This window comes from Panthera leo, chromosome D3, assembly GCF_018350215.1.
Source record: "Panthera leo isolate Ple1 chromosome D3, P.leo_Ple1_pat1.1, whole genome shotgun sequence".
Taxonomy (NCBI): Eukaryota; Metazoa; Chordata; class Mammalia; order Carnivora; family Felidae; genus Panthera; species Panthera leo.
In genome coordinates, this window is record NC_056690.1 from 44696941 (window position 1) to 44724593 (window position 27653).

A 27653-nucleotide genomic window follows, 5' to 3' on the forward strand; every position below is an offset into this window, starting at 1 on the left:
GCACTGTTTTAGGGTACTAAAAGATGTTTAAAAATCTGTTCCAAAGACATGAGAATGTTTGACAATTTTATTTAAATGCACTAAAATATACTCCACTTCTCTAAGTTCAATATGTGAGTTCAAATCAGGAAATTGTATATTGAAGTGATGTTAAATTTTCCTACCAAAAGCAGAATTTTTACAACTTCTTCCTATACCTATGTGTAGGTTTTCAATACATGTTATTAAAACAATTCTAGATACAAATCAAATTTAAATGTTTTTGCCTCAAACTAAAAAAAAAAAAAAAAAAAAAAAAAAAAAGTCCTCTACCTATTCTCTTTGTAACATTAATGAAGTATCTATTCCTATTCTAAGAAATAGCTAGTTAAAAAAAAAAAAAAGAAAAGAAAAGAAAGGCAGGAATAGTTATTTTTCCCTCAAGGCTCAGCAAACACAGAGACTGGAATTTTACCTGAGGTGAAAACATGACCACAGGTAGAGCTGCAAGGAACCTGGCACCTGAGCTGGTAGGAAGGGCCCCCACAACGCTACTGCTTGGTGTTCAGTGGACTTAGAGGAGGAAAGGCAAACTGTGTTTCCTATGATCTTGTTTGTCTCTCCCGGGTCAATGATCATATGTTAAGGGTTTAGAGCAGTGTTGGCTCACTGTAAGTACACAAGGAAAGTTAGCTATTAGTAGCAATGGTAGTTGTGGTGCCGTGGTAGCTTTAAAAAGCCATTTTGTGGGGCGCCTGGGTGGCTCAGTCGGTTAAGCCTCCGACTTCGGCTCAGGTCATGATCTCGCGGTCCGTGAGTTCGAGCCCCGCGTCGGGCTCTGTGCTGACCGCTCAGAGCCTGGAGCCTGTTTCAGATTCTGTGTCTCCCTCTCGCTGACCCTCCCCTGTTCATGCTCTGTCTCTCTCTGTCTCAAAAATAAATAAAACGTTAAAAAAATTAAAAAAAAAATAAAATAAAAAAATAAAAAGCCATTTTGTATTTAAAATGTTTAATTCTCATTTAACTTTAAGTCAACCATAACACCAGATATGTATTTTTTGCCATCCTCAAACAAAATCCTGACTCGGGTCTGCAAGGATTCTCTTTGAGTAAGTGAATCTACATTCATTTGATTAAAATTCATTTTGGTGTTGTCTGTTTACTTATCCAATCAATCAAGGCCATTTAAGGTTCTAATTCCCTTCTTTCAGTGTGTTGCTGATCAGTGTATGGGTTAGGCCCAACTGAAAAAAAGGAAGTGTTTAAAATCTCAGAAATCTGACTTGAGATACAGCTGGATATATTACATTTTATTGACTAGTCAAAGAATGATCTTAAATATACTTTGAAAACATGCAGAAAAGTTGGAGTAGGATCAGTGTGGCCTTAATCTTTTCTCACTAGAAAGAATGGCAATGCAGACTGGACATAAGCAAAATTTAAGTTAGCCACATGCACTTACTTGCATAAGCACCTAGGTTACACAAGAATCAGGGCTAAAGTTAATTGTGATCTTGAACTTTGAAGCTCCTAGTCATCCAGAAAAGAACTACTTTTAGAAAGCAAGCACTAAATAAGGATAAAAATGGCTTCTCGGGCAAGATGTCATCATGTGACTGCCACTGAGAGAAGGGAATAGAACTGGTAAGGGCAAAGAAAACGATGATCTGCAAAATCATGAAAAAGCAGTGTATACATCTGGGATTTTCTTCCAAACTCAGACTGGGATATTTGTACTTTCCTTCAGGCAACTTTCAAAAGTGGATCACAGCTCTGGTATCTCTTGCTAGAGGAGGAAATGTACTGACCTCTCCATAGGCCTTTGTTCCTGACAATGTTCAATAAGTAGCAGTCATCACTGTATATACTTCTAAGCCTTGGAAATTGGGCAGAAAGATAAGGAAGAATGAGGGAGGCAAAGCAGCTACAGAGAAAGGCAGAATGATGGCTGCTGTTCTGTCCTTTATCCCATTCCAGTTGGTGACAAGTAACCAGTTTCTTTCATCTAATCTCCTTTTCTGCCCTGACAGTTATCAGGGAACACTTTACACATGAAGCTAAAAGAGCTGGTTGTGAAACAACTACTATTCCTAAGACTTTGATAAGCTTCTGTTATCTTTGTAATGGCTCTTTCCAAATAATTTTTACAAATTCTCCCAAACAATTTTAAAGGTTATGCATATGAGGAAAATTGTTCTGTAAAACTTATTTTTCCTATGTATTTTAGCTATTTAAATGTTCTTCTCAAAATAGGGAAAATATAAATAAATATCAAATAGAGAATGCATTTGGTATTAACCTTCTGTGACACTAAAACACATTAATTAGGAAAGAAGGTGAGTCTTCTTTAAAGAAGGTTAAATAAAGGGTAGAGAGCTACCTATAGCACAGGATTTCCCAACCTTTAGTGCTATGGACATTTTGGACCAAATAATAGGAGAAGTTGTCTAAAGCCCCCATGATTGAAAACCACTGTTACAGTAAGATGGACCAGATAGCCTTGAATCTGCTCAAGCCCAGTGATCTTCCAGAATAAAGGGATTTTACCAGATCACCTTAAATATTTTCCAGTTCTAGGATTATGTAAGTCTCTAAGTATAAGAACAGAAATAATAGTTGGAGGGTGGAGTAGGAGGAACATTCAAGATTACTATGCTGATTTCAGATAATAATAACAGATAAACATTATTTATTATATGCCAGGTACTTTACAAAAATATTAATATTGGAATGATTCATTCACTCAAAAATTTATTAAATAGACCATTTACTGAACTAAAGATTGAGTTAGAACTTATAGGAGAAAAGTCAAATATAAATATAAGGTTCCTAGCCTCAAAGAGAGGTATACTCTAGTTAGGTTGAAAAGAAATACATCATGTTTTCAGTTGAGTGACTACAATAAAAGTGATAACATAAGGCAGTATACAGTTCAATATCCAATGAATGGTGTAAATAATAAAGCTTTGTGAGATCAGGTTGGACAAAATTGATCAGGAAAGAATTCATGGAAAAGACCTATAAATAGTATGATGAAACTTGGAAAATGATAAAGATTTCAGAAGAAGGAAAGTATGAGATATAATATGGGTTGGAGGGGGCAGGGGGAGCAAAGATATAAGGTAGAAATGTATGAAATTTTCTAAGGGATGAGAAAATATATCATCTTATCAGAAACATGGCTATGTAGAGTATAACGATAGAAAGTAAGGATGGAAAAAATAGGTTAAGACCAAAATAGGTATAGAGTTCTGAATACCAGTTAAAGAAAAGATGACAAGAAGGTTCTGCTTCCAAACATGTCAGAGTAGATCCTATTAGGCCAATCCTTCCAAAGAATAATATCTATGAAGTCTTGATAAATTATAAAGGCAATGGAAAACAACCAAAGCAGGTAGAAACTAAATGAGAGTTGACACTTGTAAGAAAAAAATGGCATTGGATGAGTTTCTTTTTCTTTTCTTTTCTTTTTTTTTAACAGCTTTTTGCCCGAGGGGATGCACCAGTTTCTATTATTCAATGATGGATGAAAGTCAGATAGAAATGCTATTTCATGGGCTTGAGAAACCAGAAAACAGACTTTGGTGCAACTATAGCAGTTAGAAAATGAGGAGAAAGTCTCACAAAAGAGGGAGAGTCCTAAATTCTGGGTAAAAACTGGGTCCAAAGCTCTGCTAAGCCTTTATACATATGTGAGACTCCAAGCAATCAAATTAAGGCTAGAAAACCGAACAGAGATTTCAGCTACTTCTACCATAGAGGAGACACTTTGAAGTTTGAGTTGAGACAAACTGTCTGCCTGATAAGACAAACAAACAAACAAACAAACAAACAAAAATCAGTACTATTTGGAAAAATATAACAGAATCCAGAGTCTCTACAATGGATTATTCAAACTGTCTACAACACAAGCCAAAATTACTAGATCAGGAAGCAAACAAGAAAACATGGCCAATACTCAAGAGATAAGATAATCAATGTAACTGACCCTGAGATGGTCCACATGTTAGAATCAGTAGATGTGATTTAAAGCAGCTATTATAACTATGCTCAAGGACATAAAAGGAAAATAAGCTTGTAATGAGTAAAAAAAAATAGGAAATCTCAGCAGAGAAATAAAACCTATTAAAAATGGAAATTCTAGGTCAGAAAAATATAGTATATGAAATAACAAATTCACTTGATTTGTAAATTACAGTTCTAACATAAAGATGAAAGAGAAATAAAGATTCAAAAAAATGAATAGAACATTGGTGATTTGTGGTACATTATCAAAAGATCTAACACACATGTATGTAACTGTGGGTCCAGAAGAAGATGAGAGAGAGAATGGGGCAGAAAAATATTTGAAGAAATAATGGCCAAGCTTTTTCCAAGTTTGATAATAAGACAAAAAACACAGAGTCTCAAAAAAAGAAAGAGAAATGCTAGGAAAATAAAGGAACAACAAACAACAAAAAACCAGAAAGCAAAGACTATAATGGTAAACCTATATCCACCATATCAATAATTACATTAAATGTAAATGGACGAAAAATCCTATTAAAATCAAGAAATTATCAGACTGGACGAAAAAGGCGAGGCCCAACTATATGCTATCTACAAGCAATATACTTTAAATATAAAGATACAGATACTTTGAAAGTTGAAGTTTGAAAAAAAAATGTACATGGTAAGTTTAAGAAGGCTAGTGTAGCTACAGTAATATCAGATAGACATCACAACCAGAGATAAAGAAAGACATTGCATAATGGTGAAAGAATTAATTCATAGGAAGACTAACAACCATAAATATATCTATGACTAATAACACAGCTTCCAAATACATGAAGCAAAAATGACAATTAAATGGGAGAAATAGAAAATCCATAATCATAGTTGATTTCAACATCCTTCTATCAATCAAAAAAAAGTTAGGAAAGATATAAAGAATCTGAATAACACTATCAACTATCTTAACCTAATTTACATTTATACAACATTATATCCAATAGCATAATACACATTATTTATTTAAAAAAAAAATTTTTTTAATGTTTATTATTGAGAGACAGAGAGACACAGAGCATGAGCAGGGGAGGGGCAGAGAGCAAGGGAGACACAGAATCCGAAGCAGGCTCCAGGCTCTAAGCTGTCAGCACAGAGCCTGATGCGGGGCTCGAACTCACAAACTGCGAGATCATGACCTGAGCCGAAGTCGGTCGCCTAACCAACTGAGCCACCCAGGCACCCCAATACACGTTATTTTTAAAAAATGGTAACACTTAAACATTTCTGACCTCACTAATGTCATAAAGATATTAGAACAGATGAATGTAACTCATGTATCTTTTTCTAGAATGTAACGCATCAGAAATCAAACATGATAATTAACAGGAATATATTGACTGTATTACATACCCAACTCCTGATTACCACATAGTAATGGAGAATAGTGAAACTTAATCCATAATTCAAGAACCCCATTCTCTTGTTTCAGCTCTTTCCCTATAAAATCTATTCCCTGAGTAGGAAACATGACATGTTTGCCTGTCATGTCTTGAATTTCTCTGATGAAATGGAATCTTATGATATTATAGGTCTACATTATCCTGATAGGCAATAATCATGGGGTTTGAGGAGCTATTTTCCCAAGCCAAGAGCCATCTGAGTAAAGGAGAATTTTGAAGAATGAACAATATTTCAAAGAGCCTAAAAAACAATCATACATTTCTCTGTAACAAGGCTGTACAGTTGAAGTACCTTGTCACACACTAACTGTCAAACTTTGGTGAAATTATGAACACTGTAGTTTTGTTTTTGGTTGGTAAAATGAGTATGATGATAATACAGCTCTTGGAATTAGGTACATGTTAAGTAAGATAACCTAAGTATAGCACCTGGTATGGGGCCTATCATGTGGCAGGCACTCAACAAAGCTAAATTTAGTTAGTAGTAAACCAAAATGGCAATTCTGGTTATCTCTTGCTGGTCATAAGCTCTGAGTGGTCCTATGAATTTTAAAAAAAAGTTCATAATTAGTACAATTCACTTTTTAGGTATAATATTTCAAAACCAGTAGCCACAAGAGGGAAAAAGAGTCAAAGTTATCCTTCATGTGAGGCCACTGAAAACCTTATACAACTAGCATTAAGTTCTCTTTTATAATATTTTATTGGAATCTTCTCCACTGCCCCGCCCCCAGCTCTCCCGTCTTCCCTAACATTTACTCAGTTGCTTTCTGATGTTCTCAGATTTTATCTTACTCATTTGAATTCTAGCTGGGTTTCTTTGGTATTTCTGTAGATTCTGTCAACTAAAGAACTATTTAATAATAAAAGTGTTCTACATTAATAGTATGAACTTATAGGAATCATTCCAGTGTCACAGATCACTGCTGGCAGCTTTATGACCCAAACTGGAGTCAGAAACATGTATGTGTAGGGGTTGTGGGAGGGTGGATGGGCTAAATGGGTAAGGGGCATTAAGGAATCTACTCCTGAAATATTATTGCACCATATGCTAACCAACTTGGATGTAAATTAAAAAAAAAAAAAAAAAGAAACATGTATGCATTCCAAGATATAGATTCCAGTGGCCACTCCACCTTAGCTAGGCATTATCCTCTCCCTGCACCACTGACTGTCTGGCCAGGCACACTGCTGTCTCAGGTTCCCCTGGGATGGTTTCTTGCCTGGTAGTAGGGCCCAGGCACTAAGTACCTCATTTCTACCTAACCAGACTAAAAGAGTATGACTCTTCCCTACACCAAAGACATAATTCACTCCTTTAAAGAAAAAAAGTTAATATTTAAAAAAAAAAATATTTCTTTTAAAAAAAGCTACTACTTTTTAAAATGTTCACTGGGGAAAAACCTTCACATATATACATGTAATCCTGGCAATCCTATGAGGTATAGTTATCTTTATGGATGAGAAAACTGAGGTACAGAGTTATTGAATAATTTGGCCATGGATACACAGGAAGTGTTTGACAGAACTGGGACTTGAATCCAAGCAGACCTGACTCAATAATCCACTTAACCACCCCACTCAGAGGCCCTGGGCTACCTAAGCTAGTAACATTAAAGTCTCTTTTTCCAAAGACGAGTGCGAGTGCTCTGAACACAGAGTACCCTTTGAGTGCATGCCAGCTCAGATAAAAAAATAAAATAAAATAAAGCTTTATCCCCAAAACTTTGTGAATCATTGTATAATGGAACATCTAACAATTAGTTCCCTAGGGAATGAGACTCCTTGTCAGTATCCACTATAACTTTTTCTATAAATACCATTAAATAAGCTAAGCTCTTCACCCAGTGCTTTCCATTATGCATGATTTCATCTAGCCAGTCTCATGAATAATCAGTTAACTGAACTCATTTTCAAAACTTTAAAAGCCAAATTGTTTTAACAACAGCAAAAACTTACAAAAATATGTTTAGATAAAAACATTCTGGAGTTAATTTAAAATGACTTCTTACCTAAGGTACTGCTTTTACACTGGGGAGTAGTCAGAACTTGCCCTTTTGTTCCATGCCTCATTTTCCTTAGTTCAGCCTCCCCTTCCTTCCTCCCTCAGGAAGAGTCAGTAGATGACCTGCAAGTGCCCTTCTGATACTGCAGGAAAATCTAAGTGTCACCTAAAGCTTAGTTATCTACTGGTGATACCTGACCTAAATCAAAATGCACAGATCCAAACTCCAAACTGGAAAGCAAAGGAACATGTAGAAACTAGTCAAATTTTAACTGCTTTTAAATCATCTCCCACTTCAAGTTCCTCTCAAAACTATAAATGATGGACAATGGCATCCTTGCTACCAATAGGTGGCCCTGCATTGGAAGATCTTAATCCTGTTAAACCACATTAAAATGTCAGTGGTTTCTGTAAGTAGTTTGAAAAATGTAGCAAGAAAAACAAAAAGAAGATAGTAATAAAAAATGCAGTAAGAAAGAAATTTCTCGAAACAAACACCCACAATCTTGAAAAATCCCTCTATTAATCCTTCTGCTCTTTTCCAAATCCTCTCCTGTTTCCCTCCTTCCTCTGTCAAACTTAAAAGATATGTGATCCACCCCACTCTTTTCTCCTGAGGTCTTCTTAGCCCTCAGCAGTTGGACTTCCTTCCTCATTGCTCTGCTGAATCTTCTCCAGTACTGCTTTATCTGTCCTCATTCTCCTTGCTCTTTCGTTCGCCTCTGGCACTTCTGACCTGTTCCTTCCCTGCTTAAAATGTCTTACTTGGTGTCTGATATTCCAGAGTCCTCACACTTGCAACACTGACCACTAAGTGCTAGAGACTGCCAGTTATCTCCCAGTATCCATGCTCCTCTTCTTCCTCAGTCACAGAATCTCCTAGTGTCACTTGAGTATATGACTGCTCAAAATAACGATTTCACTTCGAGCCTCCCTTGTGGCTGAGGAAGAGCAGGTCCATATGATACAAGCAAGAGTGGTGTGCACAATTGCTGGAAAGCATCCTTAAAGGAAGATGGTGCATTCTCTAGTCTTTTTTCTCCTTCTCGGATGTTGGGGTACAGTTGTGATGGCTGGAGCTAGAGCAGCCATAGGTTATGAAGCAACACTTCCTGATACAGGCTATAGAGCCCTGGTCTACCTTCTCAGAGAGAGAGAGAGAGAAATAAACTTCTCATGAGAGAGAAATAAACTTGTAACTTTTTAAAGTCACTGTTATTTTGAGTTTTCTTTTACTTGTAGTCAATCCTGGTTCTCGTGAATGCATTTCTTCCCAGCTACTGCATACATACTCCTTATCGCTTCAGCTAGACTGTATGCTCTTTGGGAATATAGGTTCTGATAAAAATACTTAATGACTGACCTAGATTTCAATGGATTTATTATGATATAATTCTGGATGGGCCACTCTTTTTAATACTAGTTGGGGGTGGAACAAAATAGTAGATGAAGGCTCTCAATAAAAGAGGCCAAAGTAAAAGATGATTTAGATGTTCTCAGAGTTACTGTTTTACTCCCTTCTTTTTAGTAGTCGTCCTAAAAATTAATTCAGACAATGGGAAAAAGACTTAAGAAAACAGATATTATTCAGGTACATAAAATAATATCGATTAGGCTGTGTTACCAAATAGAGGTTTTTTAAAGAACAAACCTTGAGTGAACGAATGGGATTTCTAACTACTTTATCAATCATAGAGGTGTAACTTTTTCTCCAGTTCTCTGATTTCTATGAGAGAAGCTTCTCTAAACACACTCCTGGCTTCCTGGCCTCGCTTACTTTACTCATTCTCCAGGAGATGGAGGGCTTATCTGATTGATAAAATTTGGAAGAATGACTAGGGCTATCTGGCTCAGCAATTCTCTTCTCCCCCTCAGGGACAAGTTTGTCCAAGGAATACATACTGCATTTGGCCCATGAAGATGAACAGGCAGGTAGACTATGTATTCCCCTTTCAATTCAATTTGACTTCTTAGTTAGTAAAGCCTTTGCTCACAGTGATCTTAAATGAACTTTAGCTTAGTTCCTATCCCATCCATTCTTAATTCTGAATTGGTGAAACTTAAAAGGTCTGTGTCTGTCAGTTTTCAGGCACAGGAAAAAAAAATTTTTTTTTTTAATTTTTTTTAACATTTATTTATTTTTGAGAGACAGAGAGAGACAGAGCATGAGCGGGGGGAGGGGCAGAGAGAGAAGGAGACAGAATCTGAAGCAGGCTGCAGGCTCTGTCAGCATAGAGCCTGATGCAGGGCTCAAACCCACAAACTGTGAGATCATGACCTGAACCGAAGTCGGATGCTCAACTGACTGAGCCACCCAGGCGCCCCAAAAACAAAATTTTTAACAGCAACAATAGCAAACCCTTATGTTTCACTTATCAATACACCAGGAGTTAAGTTCTCCCTAATGTTTAAATCACATCTCAGCAGTGAAGCAACAACAGTTCCCTGGCTACCTGACAAAATTCATGAGTCTTCCTACAAATTCAACCTTTCCACAAGATAGTAACTGGGGCCTGAAGGCAAATATACCCCCACCGTATTGGGGTGTTCATACTGCCTATGAAATTCTATTGCGTAAGAGACATAACGACACAATCCAAGCATTCCTGTAAGGAAACTAGGTGTTTATATTTCCCAAGAGGTAGGTTTGCTTGTACTTGTTCTTTAAATTACAAAGTGTTCTAGTCTGATTAGGGAAACATTATGAAAGACCACTTTGGCTCAGGTCACTAAACCAAGTACTTTATACATTCTAATTCATTTAAACTCTCTGTAGTAAGTGAGAAGCTGTAATTGGGGAAGTTAAAAATTAATTACAAAGGTCTCTCAGTAAGTGGAAGTTCCAACACTTGAACCTAGGCCCAGCTCCAAAGACCCTGCACACACCACTATATTATACAGTCTCAAAGGACTCAATGCAAGCCTTATGGCAAAGTTCCAGATCTTTTCTTTTACTTCAGTGGTCCTTGGCACTACCTTGCTATCTGTGGTATGATGCAAAAATATTTTGTAGGCCTTCCTATCAAGAGGTGGAGTTTATTTCTCTACCCTTTGACTCTGGGCTGACACACAAGACTTGCTTTAACTGGAATGTGGCAGAAGCAACATCAGGAGAGTTCTTAGCATGAGTGTCAAGAAGCCTTGCAGCTTTTGCTTTTGTACTCTTGGAACCCTCTGCCACCAAATGAACAAACTCAGAGCCTGATGGTGAATGAGAGGCCACATGGAGCTGAGATGAGTCATCCCTGCTGAGGGCCCCCATGCAGGGAGTTGTCCTGGCTGCTGACCTCAAATGCACAAATGATCCCGGCCAAGACCAGGACCACCTAGCTTTGCCCAGCCCAAATTCTTGGGCCACAGAATTGTGAGCAGAATGGTGGTAGTTTTTAGCTACTAAGTTTTGGGATAGTTTGTTATACAGCAAAAGCTAACTGATACATCTTCTCAGCCACCCCTCCTAATTAAAAACAAATGGAGATAGGACCAAAGGCCACTGAAAAGTTTACTGACCACTGCTTATACATGTACTCTGCTATTTTCAAGTCCAGTCTAATTCACTGTTAGAGTTCCCTAAACCCAAATAAGCTGGGTCTTCAAGCAGCTGACAATGACCTGATCTATCTTTCTCTTCTCTTAGGCTCCTTGTGGCAAGGTCAACTTCTCACAACTCTTTGTATCTAGCACAAAACCTTCCTTTTATCACAGATTCACAATAAAATGTCCAAATCAGTAGAAGAGATATTAACCCTTAGGGGAGTTAGAACTTTGAAGCTTTGAAGCACAGTGTAATGATAGTCATAGTCATAAAATTTAGCAACTTTTGCAAGGGGTGGAAAAAAGCCTTGTGGACTGGCAACTCCAGGGCTTATGAGATTTAGTCCTTGAGTTTCAACTACATTGTTTTTAAAAGCACTTCCTAAGTCTTGAGAGACAGCTCAGGCCAAGTACAGAATCAGCAATTTAAATATGCACAGAAGGCTTTATGATCTATACTTTTTGAGCATGACTAAGTTTTAGCAAAAAATTGGAATCAAGCCTCACACTTAACTGGGTGGTGCTAAACATGGAATAATGATGAATTCCTGATATTAGTGCAAGTTTCACTGGAACAATAATTCTAGAACACCTATCAAAACGTCTGAGAGATTGTCATTTCATGGACAAAATAGGCTTTATCTGTAAAAGATCAGACTTAACTTGTGAAAATTGAGTTAGCTCTTATGGCATTTCCCCATTTATACAAAAATGTTTTTATTAATATAAACTCCACATCAATTTTTCACACAGAGTGTTTCAAGTTTAACAAAGGACACAACTCTACTTTAAATGCACCTCAGAGTGTTCCATTACAATAATTACTATCAGCTTAAAAAGGCGACACAAAAAAGCAGTACTTTTCACAATGATTCTGCTTTAAGATATTAAAGCTGAACCTGAAACTTAAGGTTACTAAGTCACTTGCAAAAAATTAAATTGTACTTGGTGACTGAGTTGAATAATGGCTACTCAAAAATGCTGTGGCATCCTCAATTGGACATTAGTCATGTGCACCTACAAACGCAGATGGACAGAAGAAGCATAGATCACCTTTGGAAAAAGAAAGATCACCTACAAGCCGATTTTGGATATTTTTTACATTTGGGATCTAAGCCAATGAGATAAGATTAGTAGATTCAGGGCTCAAATATGGAATGAAACATGAAGGTCACCATCTACTCTCTCAGTGGTTTGTAATGGCTATTTTCCATAGCACTCCCTTCAGTGGGCCTACTGCTCCTCAGACCTGGGTCCTATGTCAATTCCTAGATGATACTAATTTCATTCATTCATTCATTCAACCAAAATCTGCTGAGTGCCTACTATGCGAAATGCTATTTCCTGTGAGATGATTGTTATGCATCTTCCTGGAAAAAAAAAAAGGCAAAAGAGGAAGCAGAGAAAAATAATAATCTAGGGAAACGCTTAATCCATGCAAGAAATAACAAGTTTTTCTGAAACAAACATGTAGATAGATTTGTGCTTCATTTAGAATGAATTAAGTAAAAAATGGAATAAATCTTTTACTGGTACCTGTATCCCAATTCTTCACTAAGATGGATCATATGAAGGATATATGATTCCTTGCTTGTTCCAGTGAGGCCGGGCAACAGTAAGATAGTAGGCCTGGTGGTGGCATCCCTATAACACTTACTGTTACAATTATCAAACCAGTCCAGTGAAATCTGTCCTCCATCTGCAGTTTTAATAAGTTCACTAGAAGAAATAGAGGACATACTCATTAAATGTTTCAAGTCATGCTTTAATATTAGTGTCTTTTTTTTTAATGTTTATTTTTGAGAGAGTGAGAGAGAGAGAAACAGCATGAGCAGGGGAGGGGCAGAGAGAGAAGGAGACACAGAAATCCGAAGCAGGCTCCAGGCTCCAAGCTGTCAGCACAGAGTCTGACACGGGGCTCAAACTCACAAACCGTGAGATCATGACCTGAGCTGAAGTCGGTTGCTTAACCAACTGAACCACCCAGATGCACCAATATTAGTGTCTTAATTTTATAAATATATCACATGATTTGGTCATCTGAAGTTTTTTTCAGCATTCACTAACACACACACTTATATCCCTTTGTCTTATTACAAGAATGATATGACATTAGTGCCATAAAGTATTTCCAGCAATATCACAAAAAGGTAGCATATAAAAATGAACTGCTAAATACTTCAAATATTTATCTTAATCATTTCCTCATTACTCTAAAATACCCAGCATTTAACCCCTATTTGATTGAGGTCACCCAAATAATTCAGTAGGGAATTATGAATAAGTAAAATACTGATCTGATCACTGCTCTGGTCCTTTGACTTAACAATGCAGTCTCCCATAGAGTATATTATAAAATTTGTTTCTTAAATATTTCAAAGTATTTCTCACATAGTATGCATGAACTTAAAGATTTTTCTCAAATAAATAGTACAAGTTCCAGGCAACAAAAGGAACTCCAGAAGGACTAGATGACTCAGGGAAATTAATATTAGGCATCATCTAAATCTCCGGGTTACTGATAAATTCTGGACCATATCTTTAACACCTCAAGGACATTATCATCAAGAACCCATTTGCTTATTAATATGAAGTCCTTTTACAGGAGTCCATCATTAATTAGGATTTGGCAACATCCAAATTAATTGGCATCCTTCTCGACCCCATCCCCACTCCTAGCATCAATGAATTGGTGCATATCATCAAAGGATCTAGGTCCTTAGGGACAGACGCATGCCAAACTAGAAAAGAGTAACTCAAAAACACTTCTCTAGAAATAAACCATTTACATCAAGGCACACACAAAAACAATGGTGAATGGCAATACCTGAATATTTTCCTGCAGCTGTGTGTGTGTGGAGGGGAGCACACCTTCCACTTTCGTTCCCCCTTTCTTTTCTATATGTTTACTAACGAGAGGTTAATCAAGAACTGGGAGTATGCAGGAAAAACCCGGTGGTTTTGCAGAAATGACTGAAAAATGGAAATATACTTACTTCCTGTACTGCACCGGGGGTTTGGAAGTGATGAAAGGTCTCAGGAGTGTCTGTCCTCGACTCTCCCAGCACCAGACCGTGGGGTAGTACGTTTCTGTCACCACGGGACAGTGGTCCTGAAGGAAGCGGTTGAAACTCTCACCCCCCGTCACTAACTGGGGCTTCTGTGGGGAAAGCCGGTATTATAGTGAAGGGTCTAGAACAAAGTTTCTGCCAACCGTAAACCAGAAATGAGCAGACTCGTCCCTCGCCCGCACGTTCCCTTCGATTACATCTTCTTCTAGAAGCCTGACAAAAATAATTCGCAGTCACAACGGACTTAAAGAGAGGTTTCAAACTCTTGAAGGGGAAGGCGAGAGCTGAGATAAGGGAGTCCTTGTCAGAAGTGCTACAGCATTGCCAGCCCCGCGAATGGTGACAGGGCAGCCCCGCCGCGCCTAGGTCAGCCGGGTCCTGGCTGCAGTTCGAGGACCCCGGCCGAACCCACAACACGCCGACAAGGGCTGGCCCGCTTTCCCGCGCGCGCTCAAAGGGCGTCCATCAGATATCGGGGAAAGGGCGACAACTCAAGCAGCACTCTCGCCTCCAGGACGACCCCAGCCACCCGTCCCTCCAGCGGCAGCTCCAGCTTCACCAGCTGCTGTCCCTCCCAGCAGAGCTGCCCGCGGCCCTGCGCCCCGGCGCCCGCGCCAACCCCCGGCTCACCTTGGCAATGCTGCTCAGGTAATAGAAGGCGTAAGCGACGCTGAAGCCCAGGATCAGGGATAAGCCCACACCCGAGCCGAAGAACCCAACCCGGACTTGGTGCTCCAAGTAGAGAGAGAGCTCCCGGGACAGCATCCGCAGGTCCATAGCTAAGCGCTGCATGGCCCTGTGGCGGGAGGCCAACCAGCCCGCGAGCCAGCGAAAGCGGCGCGGGGCTGCGGCGGACCCTCGACCAGAGCGTCTCTTACCGGGCAGAGAGCGGCTTCCGCGAGCGGGCGCGGCCGAGCGGCCCCGGGAGGCGTAACACAGCTGCCAGACGCCGCCGGCTCCGCCCCGGCTTCCCTGGAACCGCCCCCTCCGCCAGCCACTCAGGAACCTTCCAGAGGCGCGGTACCAAGCGCGGCCCCCGTGCGGTGGCGGACCCGGTCTCCCGGTCTGGTCCAGGCATTCCGGGCGACACCCTCCCCTGCTTCCCCCTCCCCTCCCCCCGCCCCAAGGGTGGGGAGCAAGGAAGCATCGGCTTTGGAGAAGGAAATGGGCCTGGCAGTGCGCATTCAGGGCCGGGGCCGGCCAGCAGCCCCAATGACCTTGAACGATTACGCACGGTGGTGGGTCTCAGTGAATCCTTACTGTAAACTAGAGGTTTAGAGTGCCCAGGAAGTGTGCCTTAGATTAAAAAATTGGGGGAGTTAATGCCAAAGATACGCTAGAAGAATGCGCTGTGTAGTGGAAAGAAAAATCCTACATCTCCCAGAAAGTTGTGTTTCCCCTGAAGACTATCAAAAGAGAAAAAATTCTGTAAACGTCCGATAGTGAGGACATTCATAATTTAAATCTCTCTGAATCCTTTTAGTTAAGTATGCCTTGAATGAGAAGTGGTTACCTAAAATAAGAAGACGAAGAAAATGAACTAGAATTCAAAAATTTTTAAAGCCTATTTGTGGTTCATTAGTGCTTTGAGCTTCTAGACTTACAGAAAATCAGTTACCTAACGTAGGGACAGGAAGCCACTTATGAATGAAGTAGGTTTTCCTAGGTTTATTTATGGCAACATGACTAAAGCTGGAAGATACAGGCATATAAAAGTGCAGGAAGATGTAAAATCTGTTATTATGAACTCCTCCCACTTAGAAGTAACAAGAGTGGCAAGACTTAAACAGGCAAAAAGGAAAAGGTAAGGGCTGTATAGACATGAAAAATTTCACAGTATTGTTCATTAATTATAGAAATTAGTGATAGAGAAATGGAATGGGCCAGAAGTAAGCAATTTATTTGGCTTTGATTTGGTCACTGTAACTTGATGGTTGTCCATACCCAGAATGATTTAGTTGCGTTCACTGAGCCTGTTGTTTTTTGTTTTGCCTTTTTTTTTTTATCTGTATTATAAGAATTTCTACTTTATAGAGTCTTTGGGATGACTGAATGAAGTAATGTATGTGACTGAATGAAGTAATGTATGTGCTGAGTATAAGTAATTCTCTTTCATTCACTGGCTCTTGCATCTGAGCACAGCCAGAAAACACATAACACATGCTGGTTGCCATATTTGACAATTTACATGCAAAATTCTTTATAATGCCTGCACCCACCTTCTTCTGCCCCGCCCATCAATAAATACATATATATTTCATTTGCTTAAGTGAAAATACTGAAAATGCTTCATTAGCATAATGGTGTGTAGAAAGCATGCTGACCTGGGAGTAAACAACTCTGAACCCACCAAACTTAGGCAAACCATTTACTCTTTTGGACCCTCAATTCCTTGACTGTAAAATAAGATGGCTGAGATTGAAGATACCAAACTTTCTTTCCTGTTAGAAGAACATTCACAAACTTCCTTAAGATAAGAATATTCCAATTTAGGGGCACCTGGGTGGTTCAGTTGCTTGAGGTCCAGCTTCAGTTCAGGGGCATGATCTCACAGTTTGTGGGTTCAAGCCCTGTGTCCAGATCTGTGCTGACAGAGCCCGGAGCCTGCTTCGGGTTCTGTGTCTCCCTATCTCTCTCTACCCATCTCCCACTTGTGTGTGCACACAGGCTTTCTCTTTCAAAAACAAACAAACAAACAAACAAACAAACAAACAAACAAGAATATTCCAATTTAGATGAAGAAATGAGAGTTTATATCCCACCATGACCCCCAATGACTTCTTCCACCTGGTGTCCATGCCTGTGTATAATTCCTTCTCCTTGAGTGCAGATAGGACCAGTGAATTATTGCTAACCAAAAGAATATGGTAAAAGTGAGGAGATGTCACCACTTCTGTGATTACATTATCTTATGTGACGCTAGCTTACTAGACTGGAGCTAAAGCCTTTCCTGCTACCTTGAGGAAGCAGACAGCCATATGAACCACTCGTGGAGAGGACCACATAGCAGGGAACTAGTGGCACCTTCCAGGATTCTTCAGGGGGAGGGGTGTCTGTAGCTGACAACCAGCAAAAAGATGGGGACTTTAATCCTACAACTGCAAGGAAATGAATTCTGCCAACACTCTAAATAAGCTTAGAAGCAGATTCTTCCTCAGTCAAGCCTCCAGATGAAAACACAGCCTGTCTAACATCTTGATAATAGCCTTGTGAGACCTGGAGCAGAGCCCCAGTTAGGCTGTGCTTGGACCTCTGATCCACAGAAACTGTTAGATAGTAAAAGTGTTGTTTTAAGTGCTAAATTTGTGGTAATTTGTTATGCAGCAATAGAAAAACCTAATAGAGAATATAAAAAGGTCCTACAAAAGCATTCAAATATTAATAAATATCAGTGACTCATTTTTGCCTATCAATATACAGTTGACCCTTGAACAGCATGGGGGTTAGAGGTGCCAACCCCTGCACAGGCAAAAATCTGTGTATAACTTTTGACTCTTCAAAAACTTAACTAATAGCCTATTGTTGATGGAAGCCTACTGATAGCACAAACAATTGCTTAACACATATTTTGTATGTTATATGTATTATATACTATATTCTTGTGATAAAGTAAGCTAGAGAAAAGAAACGTTATTAAGAAAGTCATAAGGAAGAAAATCACAGTACCATATCGGTTTTTAAATTATTATTTTAGAGAGAGCATGCAAGTTGGGGAGAGGGACAAAGGGAGAGATAGAAAAAATCTTAAGTAGGCTCCATGCTCAGCACGGAGCCTGACGCAGGGTTCAATTCCATGACCCTGGAACCATGACCTGAGCCGAAATCAAGAGTTAGATGCTCAACTGTCTGAGCCACCCAGGCACCCCAGTACCATATCATATTTATAAAAAAAAAAAAAATCTTCGTATAAGTGGCATGTTGTTCAAGGGTCAACTGCATTTGTTGTAGGGATGTTTTAAATAAGTTAAAGAATTCAGCTCTTTCAATCAATATTCAACATTAAGAAACCCATTAAGAGATTTTTTAATATTTTTCGTTATACTCCTTTTTGATTACTTGTCACAATGAACATTTATTACTTTTTACACAGTAAAAAAGTCATTTAAAAACATACAAATTAATTGTAAAGGAATAAATCATGTGAAAAGATACATAACTAAAAGTAGGAAAGGGCAAAACATTCTAAGATGTAATGGAAAACAAGTTTTAAATAGGAAGACACCTTCATAAATTTTGTGTGCAATATGCCCTGGATTTTTTTTATTGAGGAATGGCATTTAGAAATCAAGATACAGGCACTGGGTGTGGTCATTGCTACTGGAGTATCCTCTAGATACTAGATACTACACACTAGAAAGAGCTCTAGTGTGTAGGCCCTGGTAGCTGACTGAGCTAGGTAATATGTCTATGTATACTAACCCATGTGTGCGTATATCTGTATCTGTATCTGTATCTAGAGTTGTTTTTGTATCTATTCATCTGTATTTACAATAAGCTAAAGATGAGTTAAGAAAAAATACGAGCTCTTTTATGTGGACTCCCTGAGGGTTTTTAGGAGGAATTAAACCTCGTAACTTAAGTTTTTCTTTAATTTTTGGATAAAGCAAAATTCTATCTGTAATAGGAAATACCCGATTCCCTTAACCTCCTCAATTCTATTACAAATTAGCAACAGAAATGGTTTATGCTTATAGAGAATGCCAGAACTGAAAACCATAAGACACATACTTAATGAAACATAAATTTTAGATTATATACAATTAAAATAAATATTATAGTTCTCTATGGATTGTTATAAAGAATTGTGGATGTCTCTAAATTATTAGTAAACCACTGTGACCCCAACTCCTCAGTTCTGATATTTATTATTATACTTACTGTAGCCCTATCTTTAGCATTAATAATCCCTAACCCTACACAGCCCAACCTTAGCACTAGCCATCTGATTTCCAACTGATTGATTTGGGGGGCGGTGTGGAGGAGACTATAATATACTCTAGGAACTGAGGCCAGGGACTTCAGGATGAGAAAAGTAATTTAAATAAGAAAGAGCTCTAGTAGCTGGCAGAAAGTCATGTTGGAAAGGAGAAATGTACATGTGGGGGTCCTGGTGGATGCCTGGGGAAGAAACAAGTTGAATTCTTAGAAGGCTTCAGAAGTGATCAAGGGGGCAGATGAGTTTATGGTCCTGAGACCCCACTTCCAATCTGTACTGTTTACACTTATCAACTGGAGTCTTGAGCAAAAATCTGCCTATACCTTCCCTCAAGGTTAAATTGTGTTTATTAGATTCAGGGTATGGCAGCCAAGTAGTAGCCATAATAGGGAGATAAATTTACCTGCTTCCTCCAAGGTAACTGGAGTCATTTGGGAACATTTCACTGTGGAGAGGATTAATTTACAGACTAACATAACTGGAGGAACATAAAGTTGATGCTTCCTCTTCCTCCTTCCCCAGGGAGAAGCCAAAAACTTATTTTGTATAATATAGAGTGACAGACAGATAGAAAGAAAGAAAAAGAAACCATCATATGGGTTCCAACTGAAATGTATGAGATCAAAATTATCTTAACAGTATTTAATTCCTCTTCATGCAAAGAGGCAGCCCTCTCATCATATGTAGCTGAAAAGAGAAATATTTTTGGCCACCTTGACATCTGTGAAAACACGCTCCCCTGTTCATTCCCAAATAGCTCATTTACAAGTAAACGTACCCATAGTACACAGGTATGGAGTGGTCATGTGAAAGTGCTGCAAGAATATGCTAAAATCAGTTCTTAAGGCAACTCATTAAGGAACAACAACAACAACAAAATGGAAAAGAGAATAGTTGGTTGTATACCTCCAAACTTACCTGTATATACACACTGGTGTGACTAATGGGCTACAGTCCTTGAAAAGGTGTGTGGGAGTCAGGTGGGGAGTGGCATGGGAATGCGATCCAAACACAGGTGAAGGCAATGCCCTTTTCTACCTCATCAAAGGTCAGTCTATGGTAGGCAGAATTCTGAGATGTCCTCTTCTCAAGATTCCTCCCCCTGATGTACACACCCTTATATAATCCCCTACATTTGAGTGTGGGTGGGACATATCAATGATGGTATATCATTTCTGGATTATGTTACATTATATAGCAAAGATGAAGTGATTTTGAAGATGTAATGAAAGGCCCTAGTTAGTAGACTCTGAGTTAATACAAAGGGAGATTTCTTGGGTAGGCCTGATCTAATCAGGAGAGCCTTTTAAAAGAAAGTCCAAGGGTCAGACATGGAGGAAGTCAGAGACTCTTTCTTCTTCTGGCCTTTAAGAAGCAAGCGTCTGGGGTATCTGGATGGCTCAGTTAGTTAAGCGTTTGACTCTTGATTTTAGCTCAGGTCATGATCTCACACTCCTGAGATTGAGCCCTGTGTCAGCCTCTGTGCTGAGTGTGGAGCCTGCTTAAGATTCTCTCTCTCCTTCGGGGCGCCTGGGTGGCTCAGTCGGTTAAGTGTCCGACTTCAGCTCAGGTCACGATCTCGCGGTCCGTGAGTTCGAGCCCCGCAATGGGCTCTAGGCTGATGGCTCAGAGCCTGGAGCCTGCTTCCGATTCTGTGTCTCCCTCTCTCTCTCTGTCCCACCCCCATTCATGCTCTGTCTCTCTCTGTCTCAAAAATAAATAAACGTTAAAAAAAAATTTAAAAGATTCTCTCTCTCCTTCAAGAAATATCTCAAATATACGACTTAACCTTACACCTAAAGGAACTGGAAAAAGAATAGCAAATAAAGCCCCAAAGTAGCAGAAAAAGGGAAATAATAAAGATTAGAACAGAAATCAAGGATATTGAAATAAAAAAAAATAGAACAGGTCAATAAAATTAGGAGTTGGTTCTTTGAAAGAATTAACAACATTGATAAACCCCAGCCAGATTTGTCAAAAAGAAAAAGGAAAGGACCCAAATAAATAAAATCATGAATGAAAGAGGAGAGATCACAACCAACACTGCAGAAATACAAACAATAATAAGAGAACATTATGAGCAATTATATGCCAACAAATTGGACAATCTGGAAGAAATGGATAAATTCCTAGAAAAATATAAACTATGAAAACTGAAACAGGAAGAAATGGAAAATTTGAACAGACCCATAACCAGTAAAGAAATTGAATCAGTATCAAAAATTGCCCAACAAACAAGAGTCCAGGGCCAGATGGCTTCCCATGGGAATTCTACCAAACATTTAAAGAAGAGTTAATACTTATTCTTTTGAAGCTGTTACAAAAAAAAAAAAAAGAAAAGAAAAGAAAAGAAAAAAGAAAGAAAAAGAAAAAAGAAAAGAAAAGAGAAAGAAAGAAAGAAACGAAAGGGAAACTTCCAAACTCATTCTATGAGGCCAGCAGTACCTTGATTTCAAAAGCAGACGAAGACCTCACTAAAAAGGAGAACTATAGACCAATTTCCCTGATGAACATGGATGCAAAAATTCTCCACAAGATATTAGGACATCAAGCCCAACAATACATTAAAAGAATTATTCACCATGATCAAGTGGGATTTATTCCTGGGCTACAGGGGTGGTTCAGTATCCGAAAATCAATGTGATATACCATATTAATAAAGGAAAGGATACAAACCACATGATTCTCTCAATAGATTTAGAAAAGGTATTTGACAAAATACAGCATCCTTTCTTGATAAAAACCCTCAAGAAAGTAGGAATTGAAGGAACATCCCTCAACATCAAAAATGCCATATACAGGGGCGCCTGGGTGGCTCAGTCGGTTAAGCGGCCGACTTTGGCTCAGGTCATGATCTCACGGCTGTGAGTTCGAGCCCCGCGTCAGGCTCTGTGCTGACAGCTCAGAGCCTGGAGCCTGTTTCGGATTGTGTCTCCCTTTCTCTGACCCTCCCCTGTTCATGCTCTGTCTCTCTCTGTCTCAAAAATAAATAAACGTTAAAAAAATTTTAAAAAATGCCATATACAAAAACGCACAGCTAATATCATCCTCAATGGGGAAAAACTTAGAGCTTTTCCCCTAAGGTCAGGAACACAACAGGGATGTCCACTCTCACCACTGTTGTTCAATATAATACGGAAAGTCCTAGCCTCAGCAATCAGACAATGCATACAAATTAGAAAGGAAGAAGTCAAGCTTTCACTCTTCACAGACAACATGATACTCTATGTGGAAAACTTGAAAGACTCCACCAAAAAACTGCTAGAACTGATATATGCATTCAGCAAAGTCACAGGATATAAAATCAGTGTACAGAAATCGGTTGCATTTCTATACATCAATAATAAGCAGCAGAAAGAAAAATCGAGGAATCAATCCCATTTACAAGACCTAAATATGAGACAGGAAACCATCAAAATTCTAGAGGAGAAAATAGGCAGCAACCGCTTTGACCTTGGCCACAACAACGTCTTACTAGACATGTCTCTGGAGGCAATGGAAACAAAAGCAAAAATGAACTATTGGGACCTCAGCAAGATAAAAAGCTTCTGCACAGTGAAGGAAACAATCAACAAAACTAAAAGGTAACCGATGGAATGGGAGAAGATGTTTGCAAATGACATGTTGGATAAAGGATTAGTATCCAAAACCTATAAAGAACTTATCAAACCTAACACCCCCAAAAAACAAATAATCCAGTGAAGAAATGACCAGAAGATACAAATAGACACTTTTCCAAAGAAGACATCCAGATGGCTAACAGACACATGAAGATGTTCAACATCACTCATCATTAGGGAAATACAAATCCAACCCACAATGAGATACCACCTCATACCTGCCAAAAAGACTAAAATGAACAACTCAGGAATCAACAGATTCAGTGAGGATGCAGAGAAAGGGGAACATTTTGTACTGTTAGTGGGAATGCAAACTGGCACAGCCACTCTGGAAAACAGTATGAAGTTTCCAGTATGAAATTAAAAATAGAACTACCCTATGACCCAGCAATTGCACTACTAGGTATTTATCCAAAGGATACAAAAATGCACCACAATGTTTATAACAGTACTATCAACAATAGTCAAATTATGGAAAGAGCCCAAATGTCCACTGACTGATGAATGGATAAAGAAGATGTGGTATACACACACACACACACACACACACACACACACACACACACACTGGAATATTACTCAGCGATCAAAAAGAATGAAATCTTGCCATTTGCAACAATGTGGATGGAACTGGAGTGTGTTATGCTAAGCAAAATAAGTCAGAAAGACAAATATTATATGACTTCACTCGTGGAATTTAAGAAACAAAACAGATGAACATAGGGGAAGGGAAGAAAAAAATAAAATAAGGTAAAAATGGAGAGAGAGGCAAACCATAAGGGACTCTTAAATACAGAGAACAAACTGAGGGTTGCTGGAGGGAAGGTGCGAGGGGGGATGGGTTAAATGAGTGATGGACATTAAGGAGGGCACTTGCTGGGATGAGTACTGGGTGTTACATGTAAGTGATGAATCACTAAATTCACTCCTGAAACCAATCCTACTATATGTTAACTAACTTGAGTTAAAAAAAAAAAAAGAATTCTCTCTTTCTCCCTCTGCCCCTCCCTCACATGCACATGCACTCTCTCTCTCTCTCAAAGAAAAATAAAATAAATAAAAATAAGAAGAAGCAATCCTCCACAAGTTCTACAGCTGCAAGAAAATGAATTCTCCAAATAACCATATGAACTTGGTACAGGACCCTGAACTTCAGATAAAGCTAAAGCCATGGCTATTGAGTGTATTAGCTTTGGGTTTTTTGTAAATCCCCTTTATTATGTTGAGGAAATTCCTTTTTGCTCTTAGTTTGTTCAGGATTTCCATCATGAAAAGGTGTTAGATATTTTCAAATACTTTTTCTGTATTAAGTGAGATGAACATGTGTTATTTTTCCCCCTTTATTCTGGTAATGTGGTATAGTACACTGATTGATTTTCATATGCTGAAGCACCCTTGCATTCTGGAATATATCCCACTCAGTCATGAGGTATAATCCTCTTACTGTGCTGCTGGGTTAGGTTTGCTTGTATTTTGTTGAGGATTTTTCTCATCTATATTCATAAGGTATGCTGTCTCTAGTTTCCCTTTGGGTTGTTTTTGTCTGGCTTTGGTATCAGGGTAACGCTGGTGTCATAGAATGAGTTAGGAAGTGCTTCTTTCACTTTTATACTTTGGAGGAGTTTGAGAAGCATTGGTATTACTTCTTTAAACATTTGGTAGAGTTCACCAATGAAAGCTTATGGTCCTAGGCTTTGTTAGGAGGAAGGTTTTTGATTACTGATTCAATCTCTTGTTATAGGTCTGTTGAATTTTTGTGTTTGTTCTTGAGTCAGTTTAAAAAAAATTTTTTTAACGTTTATTTATTATTGAGAGACAGAGAGACACAGAGCATGAGCAAGGGAGGGATAGAGAGAGGGGGAGACACAGAATCTGAAGTAGGCTCCAGGCTCTGAGCTGTCAGCACAGAGCCCGTTGTGGGGCTTGAACTCACAAACTGCGAGATCATGACCTGACCCGAAGTCGGTTGCTTAACCAACTGAGCCACCCAGGCGCCCTTTGATAGTATGTATTTTTCTAGAAGTTTGTCTATTTCAGTTAGATTATCTAATTTGTTGGTTTACAATTGTTCACAGTATTTTTTTTAAAGTTTGTTTATTTTGAGAGAGAGAGGGAGAGAGAGAGAGCCAGTGGGGGAGAGGCGGGGGTGGGGTGGGGACAGATACTCTTAAGCAGGCTCCAAATCAGGCTCCGAAGCAGGCTCTATGCTGACAGCAGAGAGCCTGATGTGGGGCTTGAACTCACCAACTGTGAGATCATGAGCCGAAGTCAGATGCTCAACCAACTGAGCCACCCAAGTGCCCCTTCATAGTATTTTTTATATAATAATCTTTAAAAAGGTTTTTTAATGTTTATTTATTTTTGAGAGAGAGAGAGGGAGGGAGGGAGAGAGGGAGAGAGACAGACAGACAGACAGAGCACGAGTGCGGGAGGGGCAGAGAGAGAGGGAGACACATAATCCGAAGGAGGCTCCAGGCTCTGAAATGTCAGCACAGAGCCCAACACAGGGCTCAAACCCATGAACTGCAGGATCATGACCTGAGCCAAAGCTCACCCGGGTGCCCCTATAATCCCCTCCCACAACCCTTCCAGTAACCCTCTATTAGTTCTCTATATTTAAGAGTCTTTTATGTTTTGTCCCCCTCCCTGTTTTTATATTATTTTTGCATCCCTTCCCTTATGTTCATCTGTTTGTATCCTAAATTCCTCATGTGAGTGAAGTCATATGATATTTGTCTTTCTCTGACTGACTAATTTCACTTAGCACAATACCCTCCATTTCCATCCACATAGTTGCAAATGGCAAGATTTCATTCTTTTTGATTGCTGAGTAATATTCCATTGTATATATATATATATATATATATATATATATATATATATATATATATCACATCTTCTTTATCCATTCATCCATCAATGGACATTTAGACATTTAGACTCTTTCCATACTTTGGCTATTGTTGATAGTGCTGCTATAAACATTGGGGTGCATGTGTTCCTTCGAAACAGCACACCTGTATCCCTTGGGTAAATACCTAGTAGTGCAATTGCTGGGTTGTAGGGTAGTTCTATTTTTAGTTTTTTGAGCAACCTCCATATTGTTTTCCAGAGTGGCCACACCAGTTTGCATTCCCACCAGCAGTGCAAAAAAGATCCTCTTTCTCCGCATCCTCGGTTATTGCCTGAGTTGTTAATGATAGCCATTCTGACAGGTGTGAGGTGACATCTCATTGTGGTTTTGATTTGTATTTCCCTGATGATGAGTGATGGTGAGCATCTTTTCATGTGTTGGTTGGCCATCTGGACGTTTTCTTTGGAAAAGTGTCTATTCCTGTCTTTTGCTCATTTCTTGACTGGATTATTCATTTTTTGGGTGTTGAGTTTGATAAGTTCTTTATAGATTTTCGATACTAACCCTTTATCTGATATGTCATTTGCAAATATCTTCTCCCATTCCGTTGGTTGCCTTTTCGTTTTGCTGATTGTTTCCTTTGCTATGCAGAAGATTTTTACTGTGATGAGGTCCCAATAGTTCAATTTTGCTTTTGTTTCCCTTGCCTCTGGAGACATGTTGAGTGAGAAGTTGCTGAGGCCAAGATCAAAGAGGTTTTTGCTTGATTTCTCCTCTAGGATTTTGGTGGCTTCCTGTCTTGCATTTAGGTCTTTCATCCATTTTGAGTTTATTTTTGTGAGGTGGTCCAGGTTCATTTTTCTGCATGTCGCTGTCCAGTTTTCCCAGCACCATTTGCTGAAGAGACTGTCTTTATTCCATTGGATATTCTTTCCTGCTTTGTCAAAGATTAGTTGGCCATACATTTGTGGGTCCATTTCTGGGATCTCTATTCTGTTCCATTGATCTGAGTGTCTGTTTTTGTGCCAGTACCATACTGTCTTGATGATTTCAGTTTTGTAATACAGCTTGAAGTCTGGGATTGTGATGCCTCCAGTTTTGGTTTTCTTTTTCAAGATTGCTTTGGCTATTTGGGATCTTTTCTGGTTCCATACAAATTTTAGGATTGTTTGTTCTAGCTCTGTGAAGAATGCTGGTGTTATTTTGATAGGAATTGCTCTTCTTTTTTTAATGTAAGCATTTTCAGCTACAAATTTCTCTTTGAGCACTACTTTTGATGTATTGCATGAGTTTGAGTATGCTGTGTTTTTGTTTTCATTCATTTGAAATTATCTTCTTATCTCTCTTTTAATTTGTTCTTTGACCCACAAGTTAAGAGTGTGTTGTTTTGTTTCCACATATTTGTGAATTTTCCAAGTTTCCTTCTGTGATTGATTTCTAGCTTTATTTCATTGTAGCAGATAACATACTTTGTATGATTTCAGTCTTTTAAAATTCATTGAGACTTGCTTTGTGGACTGATATGTGGTCTATTCTGGAGAAATTTCCAGTGCGGTTGAGAAGAATGTATGTTGTTGTTGGGTGTGGTGTTCCATATAGGTCTATTAGGTCTAGTTGGCTTATAGTGTTGTTTTAATCTTCTATTTCTTTATTGATCTTCTGTGTGGTTGTTCTATCCATTACTGAAATTGCATTTTGAAATCTTCAACTATTATTGTAGAACTGTCTATTTATCTCTCAATTCTGCCAGTTTTTGTCTCATATATTTTGGGACTTTGTTGTTAAGTGGATATATGTTTATAACTGTTGTCACATCTTGATGGATTGACCTTCTTATCAATATATTCTTTGTTTTTTGTAATTATTTTTTACTTAAAGTTTATTTAGTCTGCTTTTAGTCTAGCTGTCCCAGCTTTCCTTTGATTATTATCTGCATATTGTAGAGGGTTGAATAGTGACTACAGAAAGATATATTTAAGTCCTAACTCTGATACCTATTTGGAAATAGGGTCTTTGCTGCAGATGTAATTAAGTTAATGGACATAATTAAGTTTTGAGATGAGATCATCTTGGTCTTAGGTTGGGTCTTAAATCCAATGGTAGGCGTCCTTGTAAGAGAAAGAAAAGGGATATTTGAAAGACACACACACAGAAGAAGGCCATGTGAAGACGGAGGTGGGGATTAGAGTAACGTACCTATAAGC

General features: G+C 38.8%; 1 protein-coding gene across 3 annotated transcripts in view; it reads right to left on the reverse strand.

Moving 5' to 3' along the window:
* ABHD3 (abhydrolase domain containing 3, phospholipase) overlaps nucleotides 1–14907 on the reverse strand; it is a 61276-nt gene extending 46369 nt beyond the window's left edge. For all 3 annotated transcript variants that reach the window (XR_006195194.1, XR_006195195.1, XM_042910348.1), the window contains exons 1-3: nucleotides 14670–14907; nucleotides 13965–14128; nucleotides 12505–12687 (exon numbers count right to left, since the gene is read on the reverse strand). Coding sequence is in view for 1 of the 3 variants with exons in the window: in XM_042910348.1 (XP_042766282.1) it covers nucleotides 12505–12687; nucleotides 13965–14128; nucleotides 14670–14831 (509 nt within the window). In the remaining 2 variants the exon portion in view is untranslated. The remainder of the gene's footprint in view (nucleotides 1–12504; nucleotides 12688–13964; nucleotides 14129–14669) is intronic.
* Between the last annotated feature and the right edge of the window lie 12746 nt (nucleotides 14908–27653).